Here is a 15,957-nt window from a genome sequence, read left to right on the forward strand (position 1 = left end):
CCTAGGGGCTCAGCTGGGATTCAAAACCTGATGTGTCAAAGGACCCTTTCCCCCCCACCCTGTTCTGGTGTAGCGCCACCCCGCCCTGCTGATAAAAGGCCTTTGGCTGGCACCTGCAGAGCCTTTCGTCCTTGAGGAGGCAATAAACCCTCTTCCCAAAGTACTCGAGGAAGGGGACTGTTCTCTCCCAGCGTACCCCTGAAGTGGCTACAGAGCCCCCAGGGTGGGCTCCTTCTGCCCCAGGAGTGTGCACACACGGCTCCCGGCTCCACTCCGGAGAAAGTCGCTCACTTTAGGAACCTCTGAGTTTCAGCTCCTAAGGCTGTTTGCAAAACAGAAACTGGCGCTCTCTGGAATTCTCTTTCCCCAGTGCATGGTCTGGAGAGGTTTTCCTCTTGGGCAAACTCGATAGGGAAGCCCTCTCTCTTTCTCTCTCTTTTGTCTCCGCACAGAAGGGGTTCCCTCCCCTCCGGGCCTATGCTGTTTTCTCTCCCCCAATTCACATACATGCACCCCTGTCAAGCTGTCTCCCTCCAACTGTGGAGATCCTTCTGCCACTCCGCAGATTGATTTTCTGGGTGTTCCCAGTGACCTGATGTCAACCCAGCTGTGTTTGAGGGACGAGGAAAATCCCGGTCCCCCTACTTCTCCGCCGTCTTAACTCCACCCCTCTCTCTGCTCCCTCTCTAAGTGAATGGCACCACCAGCCACCCATGCATCCTTGTCAGAACCTGAGACATGTTCTGCTCTCCCCGCTTCTCTCTTTCCCACCTAGTCGCTGGTCAGTGTGCCCGAGACCCATAGCCTTTGTGTCCTCACTGTCTCACACCTGGACTTTTTGAAAAAATATGGCAAAATACACATAGCATAAAAGTTATCATCTTAATTATCTTTCAGTGTGCACTTCAGTGCACTTCAGTGGTATTAAGTACTTTTATATTGTTGTGCAACCATCTCCGCCATCCATCCCAGAACTCTTTAATGGTCCTCAACCCATTAAATAATAACTCCTCACGTCCCTGGTAACTGGCTGTTTTCACTTGGTATAATGTCCTTGTGGTTCATCCAAGTGGTAGTGTTGTCAGAATTTCCTTCCTTTTTTTAAAAATTTAAATCTAAGTTAGTTAACATATAGTGTAATAATGATTTCAGGAATAGAATTTAGTGATTCATCACTTACATATAACACCCAGTGCTCATCCCAACAAGTGTCCTCCTTAATGCCCCTTGCCCATTTAGCCCATCACCCCATCCAACACCCCACCAGCAACCCTCAGTTTGTTCTATTTAAGAGTCTCTTATGGTTTGCCTCTCTCTCTGTTTTTATATTATTTTTGCTTCCCTTCCCTACGTTCATCTGTTTTGTATCTTAAATTCCACATATGAGTGAAATCATATGAGATTTGTGTTTCCCTGACTGACTTGTTTTGCTTGGCATAATACACTCTAGTTTCATCTACAGTGTTGCAAATGGCAAGATCTCATTCTTTTTTTATTGCTGGGTAATATTCCATTGTATTTCTTAAATTTTTTTAAAAGTTCATTTATTTTGAGAGACAGAGGGAGCAGAGGAGGGGCAGAGAGAGAGAGGGAGAGAGAGAATCCCAGGAAGGCTCTGTGCTGTGAGTGCAGAGCCTGATGCGGGGCTCGAACCCATGAACCTGAGCCGAAACCAAGAGTCAGATGATTAACCGGCTGAGCCCTCCAGGTGCCCCACATTGTATTCTTTATCCATTCATCAATTGGTGGACATTTGGGCTCTTTCCATACTTTGGCTCTTGTTGATAGCGCTGCTATAAACATTGGGGTGCATGTGCCCCTTCAAATCAGGACTCCTGTATCCTTTGGATAAATACCTAGTAGTGCAATTTCTGGGTTGTAGGGTAGTTCTATTTTTAATTTTTTGAGGAACCTCCGTACTGTTTTCCAGAGTGGCTGCACCAATTTGCATTCCCACCAGCAGTGCAAAAGTGTTCCTCAGAATTTCCTTCCTTTTTAAATAAATTTAAAAAAAATGTTTATTTATTTTTGAAGGCGAGAGAGACAGAGTGTGAGGGGGGGAGGAGGAGAGAGAGAAGGGGGCACAAAATCCTAAGTAGACTCCAGGCTCCAAGCTGCCAGCACAGAGCCCGATGCGGGGCTCTAACTCATGAACCATGAGATCATGACCTGAGCCGAAGTCGGATGCTCAACTGACTGAGCCACCTAGATGCCCCAGAATTTCCTTACTTTTTAAGGCTGAGTCATATTCCATTGTTTGTATATCCCACATTTCGTTAATCCATTCATCTGTCAATGGACATGTGGGCCTTGATGTCTTTGAGATGCGTTGGGAAATGGATCAGTATCTCTTAGCTGTTCTTTAAATCCTCCTTCAACAGTCATAAAAACCTCCCAAATTACAGATTGAGTGTACCCTCAGTGAAAACCCCTGCTTTAGAGTTTGTCTTCTGTATGATCCCAATAGCCCTAAAGATTCCATTGTCATCAGTGTCACGAAAACAAGCATTCTGTCTGCTTCCCAAATGTGCCATGACCTTACAGTCGTGTTGTGGGGACTCCTGGGAGATTGCCACCTGATTCTGCCAGATGTCGGGGAGCTCCCTTCCACCCCATAACCCCTGTGGGTGTCCAAGGCCCTGAGGCTAACAAGCATCCTGATCACTGAAAGGAGCCTGTCCCCACAAGATGGGCCTACCGATATGAGTGAGATCTGGAGCCCAGACTGCTGGAGAGACAGCTCCCTGGCCACTGACAGGTAGACCTCACCAGGTGGTGAGCAGGAGGGTAGTGATGTGGCTTCTCATGTGAGGCCATGGATATGCCTGATGCTTGGCTGTCAGCAGATGTTGGAGGCTCCCACCAAGGGAGATTGCTTAGCCAGGTGGCCCCAGGTACTGGATGGGGCAAGATAAGTGGTCTTCTTACCTCTGCTCTGCTTCTGTCTCTGAGGCCCCTCAGCTTCCCTCCCATAACCATGGTCTTTACCAGAGTTAACCCCAGGACCAGGATGGTGTCCTACCTCATTCCTGTCACACACCTTGGCTCTCGGCACTCAAGACCCAAGATGGTGATTTCTTTGTTCTTCAGTTCTCCTCTGACGACCTTCATTTAAGGCATTATTTTCAAAATTTTTGGATTGTTATCCACAACAAGAAATATATTTTATATCAAGACAGGGGTGTGTACGTGGCTCAGTTGGTTAAGCGTCCAACTTCAGCTCAGGTCATGATCTCATAGCTTGCGGGTTTGAGCCCCTTGTCGGGCTCTGTGATGACAGCTCAGAGCCTGGAGCCTGCTTTGGATTCTGTGTCTTCCTCTCTCTCTACCACCTCCCCCCCGTCCCTCTGTCTCGAAAATAAATAAACATTTTAAAAAGGCATAATACACACATATAAATATGTATGTGAATACATAACCCAGTGAAAGATGTACTCTGATATTTTCTTTTCTAGTCTATTCTGTCATTAAAAAGACATACTGGCCAACTCACTCAGTTGATCTCATGGCCTACTAATGGGTCCCAATGAGCAGTTTGAAAACTCTATCCTATGGCAATGGGAGGCTCTGGTTTGGGTAAAAGTTGGGGTAGGTAGGCCTGGGGAAACAAGTGAAGATTTTTCATGGGGAACAGAAGAGTCCTCCCATTGTACATTTATTCCTTCTCGCTGAGTCATTCGGTCTGGAGGAATACCCTGGAGCTACAACATGATTCTTATGGAGGCCTGCTGGCCTCCAATTCTGCAGAGCAATCCAGGGAGAGGACGTGGTCCCCTGTCCCCAACCTCACCGTGACCTGTGGGCTCTCCTGTATCTTCAACTATTGAATCTGTTAAATTACGCATGTAGAGCCACATCTCTCAAGGCCAAAATTAATTATCAAGGACAGGACAGGTCTAAATCTATGATAAGGAAGGAACTGTTTTCTTAACTGTTTCCTAATTAGCAGCATGCCTTACCTTTCCTTGCCATCTATAAGTCATGTGATTGTACTGGCTTAAGGTTTCTTCTTTCCTGCACCTCTTAGGGGCTGTAGTGCCCTTCCGTGACCCTCCCTTAATGTCACTCAGAGAGTCTTAGCGTTGGTCCTTCTAACCATACTTAGTGAAATTTCACTGAGAGCCTTTGTTCGCCTCATCTTTAGGGAAGGCAGGAAGTGGGAAATGCTTGAAAGACGCTTTGCACAGGGCTTGGCACATGGACACTGTTCAATTAATACCAGGAGCACCAGGAGCACCAGGAAATGTTTCCAAGTGGATGACTCAAGAGTGGCTGCAGATGGGATTTTTCCATGTTACTCTTGCAGGTCATGGGGAGTTGATAGGGGAAGGGAAATAGACACTTAGATAGAATCTCTTATCTCCTCAAAACTCTATGAAGTGAGCATTCTTATTCTTCTTTTTTTAAAAAAATTTATTTATTAAAAAAAAAATTTTTTTTTAACGTTTATTTATTTTTGAGACAGGGAGAGACAGCACGAATGGGGGAGGGTCAGAGAGAGAGGGAGACACAGACTCCGAAACAGGCTCCAGGCTCCGAGCTGTCAGCACAGAGCCCGATGCAGGGCTCGAACTCACGGACCGCGAGATCATGACCTGAGCCAAAGTCGGATGCCCAACCGACTGAGCCACCCAGGCACCCCCCAGAAAAATTTATTTTGAGAGACAGAGAGAAAGCACAAGCAAGTGAGGGGCAGAGAGAAGGAGAGACAGAATCACAACAGGCTCTGATGATGGGACTCAAACCCACAAACTGTGAGATCATGACCTGAGTCTAGATCAAGAGTCAGATGCTTAATCCCCTGAGCCACCGAGGTACCCCTGAAGTGAACATTCTTCTTATTATCAATTTACCACCAAGGGAGCTAAGGCCTAGAGAGGTAATAAGTTCTAGCTAAGGTCACGCAGCAGTAGCTATTATTTGAATGACTCCAAAGCTGTGTCTCACTGATGGAGACATACCAACATGGCCTTCAAGAATGGTTCAGCCAGGGCAGGTTTGAGAAGATAACTCTTGCCCCTCCCAGATCTCCTCCTTCTCATTGTGACTCCTCTCATCCCCTTTGTCCACTGACATACTCTCCTACTCTTAATGCAGTCTTATGGCGTTCCTTGAGAACAGTAGTTCTATCCCCTGGTGATGAAGTGAACTTGGAGCCAACTTGGGAAAGAAAAGACCCATTTATTCAGCACTTCATTACTCCTTTGCCTTGCTATACACTAGGGTTACTACATGAGTAAGGCATGGTGTCCCCTCTGAAGCTCACAGTCCAGTTGGGGAGAGACATAGAAACACATATATGTGTTCTGATATGTGATCACAGCTTGCAACCATCTCTGTCTGGGAGAGACAAGGGAGATTGACAACTGAGCTGGGTATTGAAGAATCAGTAGGAGTTCACTCGATGAATCTGAGTGGGGCATGGGGGAAGAGGAAGTGAAATGAACCTCATATGTAATGAGTATGCTGTGTGCCAGGAACCTCACTCATACTATCTTGTTTAGTTTTCACAAAACCCCATGAAGAGGTATTATTATGACCTTATAGATGAGGAAACAGAGGCTGAAATGTTCAATGAATTTCCTAAGAGTTTCTTCAAGTGTGTTACAGGGACTCCTGGAGGAATACCCACGATTCTTTGAGCAGGTCAGCAAGGTTAAAACTATTTTCAGAATAACCCAAAGATGATATGTGCCTTTTCAACTGTGTTGATATTTGCACTAATGGTACAACGGAAGGTAAAACAGCTGGTGCCTTAATACTAGTGAAGGCCTTGGTGCCACATTGTACTTGGCATTGTATTCCTCATCCTTATGTATTTGCAGTTAAAAATAAAGCCAGTTTTGTTGAAGAATGTCCTTGATAAAGCAGTACAATTATTAATTTTATTAAACTAGATCCCTAAGTACATGTGTTTGTAATATTTTGGGTGTTGAAACAGAAGTATGCATAGAACACATCTGCTACATGCTGAAAAATAGTTGTTACAAGAAAAAGCACATGTATGGCTGCTTAAGTTGTAAGCTGAATTAGCCAGTTTCTTTTTCTTAACGTAATACTGTTTTTTACTTGAAAGAATGATTGGCAAACTGATTTTTCAGACTTGGGCACTTGATAGACATTTTCTTTCTTCTTTTTTTTTAAATTTTTAAACGTTTATTTATTATTGAGAGACAGAGAGAGACAGAGCATGAGCATGGGAGGGGCAGAGAGAGGGGGAGACACAGAATCTGAAGGAGGCTCCAGGCTCTGAGCTGTTAGCACAGAGCCCGATGCGGAGCTTGAACTCACAAACCCGGCGAGATCATGACCTGAGCTGAAGTCAGATGCTTAACTGACTGAAACACCCAGGCTCCCCGACAGACATTTTCTTAAAAATGAATGAGTGAGGGGCTCCTGGGTGGCTCAGTTGGTTAAGCGTCCAACTTCGGCTCAGGTCATGATCTCACAGCTCTTGAGTTTGAGCCCTGTGTCGTGCTCTGTGCTGACAGCTCAGAGCCTGGAGCCTGCTTCCGATTCTGTATCTCCCTCTCTCTCTGCCCCTCCCCCGCTCATGCTCGGTCTCTCAAAAATAAATAAATGTTTAAAAAATTAAAAAAAAAAAAAGAAAATGAATGAGCAAACTTTCCACCTCAAGCAGACATTTATTATTTGTTGCCAATCATAAAATTTGAGCTTTCAAACCAGAATTGGAATCTTAGAAAACCTGTATCTTTCAACGTCTTGAGGAGATGGATGGTGATATTAATGAATGTGATTTTTCTGGTATTATATACTAAAATGTGTCAATATTTGTAAGGTCTACATAACTCAGTGAGCAGAAACCTTCCAAATAACCAAGGCAAGATATTACAGAATCACGCATGGGTAAGATATTCATTCAAAGTACAAGACAGAACAATGGATTTCAATGTAATAGACTACAAAATGTTCATCTACCTTGTTTCAAGAAATACTACTTGTTGAATTTTTGGTGTAGTGTCAAAGAAGGATATCCACAATGATCTGAAAATTTATTAAAATACACTTTCTTTTACAACTATATATCTGGTTAGATTTTCTTCCTAGATGTCAACCAAAACAAGACATCTCAACAGAGCCAATGTAGAAGGAGACATGATATCCAGCCAGGCATTAAAAAGATTTGTCTCTCCACTGTCCCTTTGTGTCTCTCATAGGGGTGAAGAAGAGAACCAAAGTCATCAAGAACAGTGTGAACCCCGTATGGAATGAGGTATATAAGGTTTCCATTCTCCCTCTTTTTTGCTCTACTGCCACCATCTTTGCAGTGACAATCTAGGGACTTGTGCAGGAGGTGACTTTCTCAGTGGTATTGTCAAGGAGGGGAGGGGCTGCTAGTCCAGTGTGTCAACTAAATCTGCTTGCCTCCTGGGAGGAGGGTTGATGGCATGGCCCGCCAGGGAGATAGAACCATCTCCTCTGATGTGGGTGTGGCATGGGGAGGAGTGCGATGTCTTTTGTTTCTATTCCTCTCAGCTCTAGCCATCCACACAGAACTACCAGCCAGATAGTTTAGGGGCTCTCTGGCCTGCCTTGTCTCCCTAACACCAGCTGTTCTTCCTGCCCAAAGCCCACCTCCTCCCCACAGTCCTCCCTGATAAACCAGGACCTCTACCATCTCCCTGCACATGGCCCCCTGGTGGTCCTTTGGAAGTTCTGGATGCCTTCTGTGGATGGGGTTGGGATGCACAGGGGTACCTTTGCTCTGAAGAGAGTCCCAGGTCCTCTGGATGGGCGTTCTCCATGTGGTACTAATTCATGCTGCCCATGAGGGGCCCGGTTTCCACATGAGCACATTGATCTTGGTCTCTGAGGACCCTGCAGGGTCACTTGATTTTCCCCAGCTGTGCTCCTGGCTTGACTTCCTGGTGATTGGTGGAATTGAGTTGGGGGAAAGGGGCCATGGGAGCCTGACCTCCTTCTCTCTTCTGCTGCCTGTGGCTTTCACTGCCTCTTCTGAAGCTCTGGAACCCTGCTGTTCGTGTATTCATTCATTTACTAATTCATCTACCCACCCACCAGCATTTTTCAAGGATGGCTGCTCAGTGTCGTGGGGGGGGGGGGGACCAGGGTGAACCAGACACAGTCTCTTCTCCTAGGGGGCCACCAGTTAAAATGTTTTTGTCCTCTTTTTCTTCCAGGGCTTTGAGTGGGACCTCAAGGGCATCCCTTTGGACCAGAGCTCTGAACTTCATGTGGTGGTCAAAGACCATGAGACAATGGGAAGGAACAGGTGAGGTGGGCAAGGGTGACTCTGTGCCCTGAAGGCACAGGTAGGTTTGTTGTGGACATAGACTCCAGAATCTGCAGCTAGTGTTTCAATTTAGCATTTATTGAAGACCTGCCTTTTGTGGGCTTGGGCCAGTGGTAGCTGTCGGGAGGGGCCTGCTTGTAGTCTCAAGAACTCAGCCAGGGGTAAATCTGAGAGCTGTGTAGGCTCCAGGGAAGGGAGATGGGCTCGAATCAGATGTGTACATGTTTATGCAGATAGCCTGTGCCCCAGGGAGCAGAGAGGAAAAGGCTCCCAGTGTCCTGCTCTAGCCCAGGGGTGCCACCTCTCCCCGCCCAGTCCAGGCTGGTGAGGGCACTGGCACACACCCCAGCAGACGGACTGGCAAAGTGAAGCTGCAGCTAGCAGGGAGTTCTCAAGGAAGTCTTCACGGAAGAGGAGGGACGTGAGGTGAGCTTTGTGGTTTAGACGCCAAAAGATAGTAAAGGTTTGTAGTGACTGCATACCTCCCTTTGGCAGGCTTTTCTCTTGTCTCATGTATGTGGTGTGGAGGGTTTCCAGGCAGGGGCAATAGAGGAGCAAAGTTGTGGAGGCAAAAGCAGGCTCTTTACAGGCGGGCACTGGGTCCTTTCTCCTGTTACTGAGCTCCAGGCCTTATATATGCTGGTGGTAGCGTAGGGGGGCGGGCAAGACCAACTGAGCATGCAGACTGATGGCTCTGCTCACTGCGGGGTCAGATGGTCTGAGAGATGCAGCCTGTGAGGCCCCTTAGCCTTGACTGTGAAGGTAGGGTTCAGCATCCCTGCCGGGCATGGCAGGGTACAGCTGTGTTAGGTGCTGACAGCAGTGGGTTCCTGCTCTTGGTGCCATTTACTGAAGCATCGGCTTGCTGTTTTGTGATCTGCTCACAGGGGTGCCTTTGTCTGGGAACTGGGTCAGCCAGTGTCTAAGGCCTGGGAGGCCTGGTTGTGTTACCCTGGGGTGGGAGAGGAGAGAGAGGGAAGGAGGGAGGATTGAGAGGCCTAGGGAAGGCCAACGAGGGTCTCAGGCTGCAAAACTCCTGGAACGTTTGAAATCTTAGGAAGCTTGGAAGAAAACCCAACTGCCACAGTCTCTCTGTGGCTCTGCTGGTCATGGGTGAGGGCATGGTATGTGCGGGGAGGGTGGGTGCACTTTCATTGGGACCTCTACCCCATCTGCATGGGGGGGGGCAGGGGCTGGAATCAGTTCATGCTAATGTACCCCAACACAGACATTCTGTGGAGAAAATGCAGCCTCTAATAAGTGTGAATGGTGGATCTGCAGGTGCGGGAGGGAGTAACGCTGAGCACAGGACAGTCCTGGAAGGCTTTCTGGAAGAGGGCCTCACAGACTGACTCTAAGGCTTTGGGGGGTGAAGAAGGGAGGGCATTCCAGCATTTGGGTATGGCAGACAGTCAGGCTAAGGCCTCACAGGTGGGACTCAGTCACATGACACATGCGGTCCAGTGAGGAGGGAGCCGCGGGACCCGATTGGGAGGAATTCTCAGATACTAGGCTGAGGATAATAATAGCAAAAGCACAACAGCTGATGTTTACCAAGGGCTGAGCTGAGTGTCTGGCCCTGTGCTGAGTCTTTATAATACAAGATCTTTTTTTAATCAGTTGGTTACTACTGTTACAATGATAGTCATTACAGGGGGAGACTGTGGCTTTGAGAGATGGGGTGCTTTTCTTAGAGGCTGGTGATGGCAGAACTATTCTTTTTTTAAATTAAAAAAAATGTTTATTTTTGAGAGAGAGAGAGAGAGCACACACAATCGGGGGAGAGAAAGGGGGACAGAGGATCTGAAGCGGGCTCCATGTTGACAGCATGAGCCTGACGTGGGGCTCAAACTCCCAAACTGTGAGATTACAGTCTGATGATCACAGTCTGAAGTTGGACACTCAACTGACTGAGCCACCCAGGCGCCCCTGGCAGAGCTATTCTTGAAGGCAGGTCTGCCGCATGCTCGTAGTCACTGAGTCAGAGGCTCCTAGAAGGCCCCGGCCAGTGCCGGACCCTTCTGGAGAGTTCCATTCCCTCATGATGCTGGAGTTGAGAGAGCTTAGTGAGGCAAAGGTGGGACGGTCTGGTTACTGCAAGACACGCGGGAGGAAATGCATGTTTCATTTTTGTGATCATATTCAGCATTTTACAGGCCCTGTAGGGAGATTTCTGAGATCATGAAGGAGACCTGAGAGCAGGGGATGTGAAGATATTTTTTATCAATTCAAGGGCCAGGTTGGGTGGCACGAGGCCAGTGCCCCACATGGCGGCCCGGCTCTTCAGCACCCTGGGGCCTTCTCGTTGGCCCCTCTGTGTGTCCTCTAGCTCCTAGGGGGAAGCCGGCTCCCTGAACCAGTTTACTGCAGGGCTAGAAATCAGTTCCTCAAATATCAATTTGCAGAATTGCTAATTCTCAAAACTTCCCAATTTGCTAGAAACTTCTTATACTTGCATGTAGGTTTTGAGTTTTCCAAACGTGTCTTAATTTTGTAGTTGTAGCAATTAAAAATTAAATTTGAATTAAACTAAATTTAAATTTAAACTTATATTCGTACACATCTGAAGAATTTCAGAGATTGCCCAAACCACATGGTCATGTGTGGAAATAGTGGAATTCTGGCTTCCTTATAGCAGCCAGTGGGGTATGCAGCCTCCATAGCAGTTCGCCGGACTGTGAGGTGCCTAAGGGTGAAGCTGTTGGAGGGGCATTTGGTACTGCTGTGTTTCCCCTCATGACTGTTGGCAGTTTGGGGTGGCCTTGACTGGTCTGCTAGCCTGGAGTGGGAGCTCAGGGAGCCTCCATGCCTCAGGACAGGAATGGAGGCTGGGAGCCTCGTGGCTACTCAACACCCACCCACCCTGAGCCCGAGGGACCCCAGAGCCAACTACGGGGCTGGGCCAACTTTGTGTTGATAAAACCAGGTTTGAAATGCAGAGAAAGGGAAACTCCACTCCTATGGATAGGAGACGCTCTTGAAAGCCCAGCTGGAGGTCCTGGACTCTTGTCTCGGGCTGCACTGAACAACTTCTTGTTTGCTCTGGGCTTCTCAGAGGGACGCTGCAGAGGTGTTGACCCTGATCCCTGACGGGCTGCTCTGACCACTGGGATGTTCGGCCTAGAGTTTCCTAATCTGAGCAACACAATAGCATCACCTACAGCTTTTATCTATATCCGTGCCTTGTGGGTGTCGTTACAAAGTCCCAGGTATTAGGTATTTCTACTGTGCAGCCCAGGGTGAGAGCCATTCATCTCAGTCCAGACCAGTGCCGCCTGACAGAACTTTCTGGGATGATGGAAATGTTCTGTGTTGGCTGGTATAACTGAGGAACTGAACCTTAAATTTTATTTACTTTTAATCAACTTAAATTTAATGTTTATTTATTTTAAAAAGTTTTTTTTTAACATTTATTCATTTTTGAGAGGCAGAGACACAGAGCACAAATGGGGGACGGGCAGAGAGAGAGGGAGACACAGAATCCAAAGTAGGTTCCAGGCTCTGAGCTGTCAGCACAGAGCCCGACGTGGGGCTCGAACCCATGAGCTGTGAGACCATGACCTGAGCCAAAGTCGGATGCCTAACTGACTGAGCTACCCAGGTGCCCCTAAAGTACTCTCAATTTTTTCATGGATTAGCTAGGAAAGAAATATAAACTGTCACTCTTGTAATAGTGTATGTGTGTAATTATTGGTGGAAATAGTCACCACAAAATGCTTATGGCTAAAACCACACATGGGTAGAATCGCGAAGGGAATGTAAAAGGGAATGAAGAATCCTGTTGGTAACTGTAAACACTGACCTGGGAAAATGGGCCATAATAGAAGTAATTCTGTAAGAGAAAACTCAAAATAGAAAGGAGCTATATTCGATAGAGCTTGATGTGAACCAAAGAATTGAAAAAAAAAAAGTCTTTGAGCCAAATCTGAGTTTGGGAAATTTAAACAGAAAATAGTTGTTACCATTGACACTAATTTCAGTCAAATAGAAATAAAGATTGAAGGAAAAGGAAATAGTTAATTGCACGGTATAGAAAGTACATCAACAAATTCAATGGACTTAATTTAATTTGTTCCAGAGAATGTCTTTTCAGTGGAAATGAATTAATGTAGGTATATCTTTGATTTAAACATTTGGTAAACATGCACATGGAAGCAAAAGTCTCCATGGGGTCAGAACACCCGCCTGTCAAAAAAAATACCAGGGTCAAAACGTTCTCCACTTTGACCACAGTAGCTCATTGGCTTTAGGCCTAGCCAGCCCTGGGGTAGGGTGGCCGGATTCAACAAAGAAACATTCGGGACACCCAGCTAAGTTTGTCCCAAATATCGCATGGGATTTATTTATTTATTTATTTATTTATTTATTTATTTATTTGAGAGAGAGACAGAGAGAAGGAGCATGTGAGTGGGGGAGGGGGAGAGGGAGGGAGAGAGAACATCCTAAGCTGGCTCCATGCTCAGCACCAAGCCCGATGGTGTGGGACTCGATCCCACAACCGTGACATCATGACCTGAGCTGAAATCAAGAGTCAGACGCTTAACTGGCTGAGCCACCTAGGCGCCCTGCATGGCATCTACTTATAATAAAAAATTGTTCACTGTTTATCTGAAATGTCAGCTTAACAGGGAATCCTGTATTTGGTCTGGCAACTCTTTCTCGGGGTGACTATGCACCCTGCCTCCCTTTAATCAAGCCGCATAGAAGGACCCCTAACTCTACACCAAGGACTAGTTCAGAGGCACTTAACTGCATATGAAAAAGCCTTTGTTTAGTGTTTAGGATAGCATTTTCTATGCAATAGTGTGGTCTACTTGGTACCTCTTAGGGACCCGGTGACTCCGTAAAGTGGGGCATTGAGCCCCACTCAGCCCCACACAGAGCCTTGCCTGCCCTCCCCTGCCCGTGATCTGGTGTCCATATCTGGCTGGGGGCCCACGAGGCAATTTGGGAACCTTCTTGAATGCCTGCTCCTTCTCCTCCTTCCTCTTTTGGTTGCTCCTCTTCCCACCCTTACACAGGGTTTGACATTGTGGTCCAGCAGAAGAACAGGGGTCTAGTCTCAGCGAAGCTCCCTGAGCCTCTCTGTTTCTTCCTCTTCGAGGGGTGTCAAATGAAACGCACAAGCTCATCTGAGGGAAGTGCTATGAAGAGGCTGCTCCATACATGGCAGTTCCTTTTGGCACATCCTCTTTTCCGTGTCTTTCTTGTGCTGCTCTCCTGCTGCCCCAGTTCCTTCCGTTCTCACTGGCTCAACCCTTTCCCATCAAAGCCTGCTCTCAGCCAGTGATGATTTGAAAAAAGACTAATTCATACTAAAGTGTTGGTGGCAGCCCATGGCTTAATGTTTTGCTCCTCTTAGGAGCCTGGGGAATGGTGCTGTCTATGCCAGACTCTGTTTAAAAAAAAATTTTTTTTAATGTTTATTTATTTTTGAGAGAGAAAGAGAGACAGAGCCCAAGCAGGGGAGGGGCAGAGAGAGAGAGGGCGACACAGAATCTGAAGCAGGCTCCAGGCTCTGAGCTGTCAGCACAGAGCCCGACGTAGGCTTGAACTCGTGAACTGAGAGATCACACCCTGAGCTGAAGTCGCAGGCTTAACTGCCTGAGCCACCCAGGCGCCCCTGCCAGACTCTGTGTAGACCAGCAAAAGAATGTTAATGGTGAGCAGCAGGCGCCACTATAGGCTTTGAGGAGATATTTTGGGAATAGTGGTCTACCTGACCTCTGTGACTATCGCTTTCAGGGCAGCCTCTGAGCCCAGAGTAGGCCTTGGTGCCCTCAGGGTTTGTGTGTGGGGGGGTGTCCTGGGCCTCCTGGGACAATGGGCTAATGTATTGGGGAATGTGGGCATTTCCGGGGAGGAGCTGAACAAAAGTCTTAGTCCTTAACAAGAGGAGCCCAGCACAAGAATGCACAGGGGATGGCCGTGGCTGCTGGGGGAGGGGGTCCGGCCGGATGGTGCCTGTGGCCCCTACAGGGAGTGCGTTGATGTGGTGGAGGGATTTCTTCCCTGAGGGAGCAGGGGGTCTCAGGTCCCCAGCTGTGTCCACAGAGCCGAGCAGGGGAGGGGTGGTGGCATGACAATGAGGCTCAAAGCCTTCTCTCAGGGACCTCCTGTCAGTAGTGAGCCTCATCCTGACACTGTCTGTGACCTGGATTTCTCTGAACCTGCTTCCTCATCAGGATAATGGCCACAATAGTACCTACACTGCGTGGTTGTCGCGAAGCTTGAATGAGATAGTGTGTGGGTGTCAGATGCCCTACTGCGTGCTTGGCACATTGGAAGGTGTGTAGCGTGAGGGGACTGTTGGGTCCGTACAAACACACGTACACAGACCACACCGACTGAACGTACCACTCACACGCTCCTCGTGGACACAGAGTGTGCACCAACATGCCTCACACATATGTGCACACACATTCCTTAATTTATGAAAACTCACAAGAATATAAAAATTTCAAGTGTTTTTTTATAAGCAAAAGTAACCTCCATTCTTAAAAAGCTATTAAGGAAGAGGTGCAAGTTTTCCCAGCCTTCCCCCCATCTGCTGCTTCCCTTCCCTCCAGTGTGTCTGTTGTTGACAATTTGGCGCATGTCTTCCTCCGCTTTTCCTAAGCCTGTGCAAACATCAGTTTACATACGTGTGTATGCATGTTCTTAAACAAAAATGAAACCATGCCATACATACTGGTCTACACCCTGCTTTTTGTCAATTCATCATGGACCCTTTCCCAGGTCAGTATGTATTGACCAGCCCCATTTTAAATGGTTGTGTGGTATTTCACAGGGTGGGCACCCCATAATTTATCCCACCGTATCCTTACTGGCTGGGATTCGGTTTCTTTCTCATTTCTTTCCTGCCCCTTCAGTGGATATCTTTATCCAAATTGCTTTATGTCCTTAGACTATTTTTTTCTTTAAAATAGATCCTTAAAAGTGGGATTACTGGATCAAAGGATATGAATATATAACATTTTCATAAATTCTGCCAAATTACTTTTCAAAAACGTGTTCTAATTATGTCTACCAACAGTGTAAAAAAAGGTGCCTGTCAATTTTTATTTTTGCTTAGTGCCATGGTAGGGGGAGAAAAGTATCTTATAAACTGTGTGTGTGTGTGTGTGTGTGTGTGTGTGTGTGTGTGTGTGTTTAAGATTTTATTTTTAAATAATCTCTATACCCATTGGGGGAGTCGAACTCACAAGCCCTATATCAAGATCAAGAGTCACATGCTTTCTACTGACTGAACCAGCCAGGTGCCCCTAAACTATTTTCTTGACTACTTGTGAAGTTGGGCATCTTTTCATGTATTTTATTGTCCATTTATACTTCTTCTTCTGTCAATTTCCTATCGTTATATTTTGAATTGCTTGCTTTTTTCTTACTAATTCATACCAGTTTGTGTGTTTGGGGTCCTATTGGGAATATTAACTCTCCATCTGTGTTATGTGTGGAGGGTATTTTCTCCCTGCTGACAAATGTCATTCCCACCTAGGAATAGACACTCACCCAGATGTGTGTGTGTGCACTAAGACATTTAAAGAGGCAGAGTGGCGGTTTGCTGTTGCTAGAAGTTGGGGAAAGTAAGCCTAAGTTCAGCCTCTGGGTTTCATTAGGCTGGTTTGCAGCCCCCCCCCCTTTCTGGAATATTTATTTGGGAGGCAGGAATATTTACAGTT

General features: G+C 46.8%; 1 protein-coding gene across 4 annotated transcripts in view; it reads left to right on the top strand.

The window, feature by feature from the left end:
• Positions 1 to 15,957, top strand: part of DYSF (dysferlin) — a 225,763-nt gene that overhangs the window by 23,761 nt on the left and 186,045 nt on the right. For all 4 annotated transcript variants that reach the window (XM_047069397.1, XM_047069398.1, XM_047069395.1 and 1 more), the window contains exons 2-3: positions 7,179 to 7,234; positions 8,163 to 8,254. In XM_047069397.1, coding sequence (XP_046925353.1) covers positions 7,179 to 7,234; positions 8,163 to 8,254 — 148 coding nt within the window. The remainder of the gene's footprint in view (positions 1 to 7,178; positions 7,235 to 8,162; positions 8,255 to 15,957) is intronic.

This window comes from Lynx rufus, unplaced genomic scaffold (assembly GCF_022079265.1).
Source record: "Lynx rufus isolate CCGP_SWC_20201006 ecotype Redwood Valley unplaced genomic scaffold, mLynRuf1.p SCAF_8, whole genome shotgun sequence".
In the NCBI taxonomy this organism is placed as follows: Eukaryota; Metazoa; Chordata; class Mammalia; order Carnivora; family Felidae; genus Lynx; species Lynx rufus.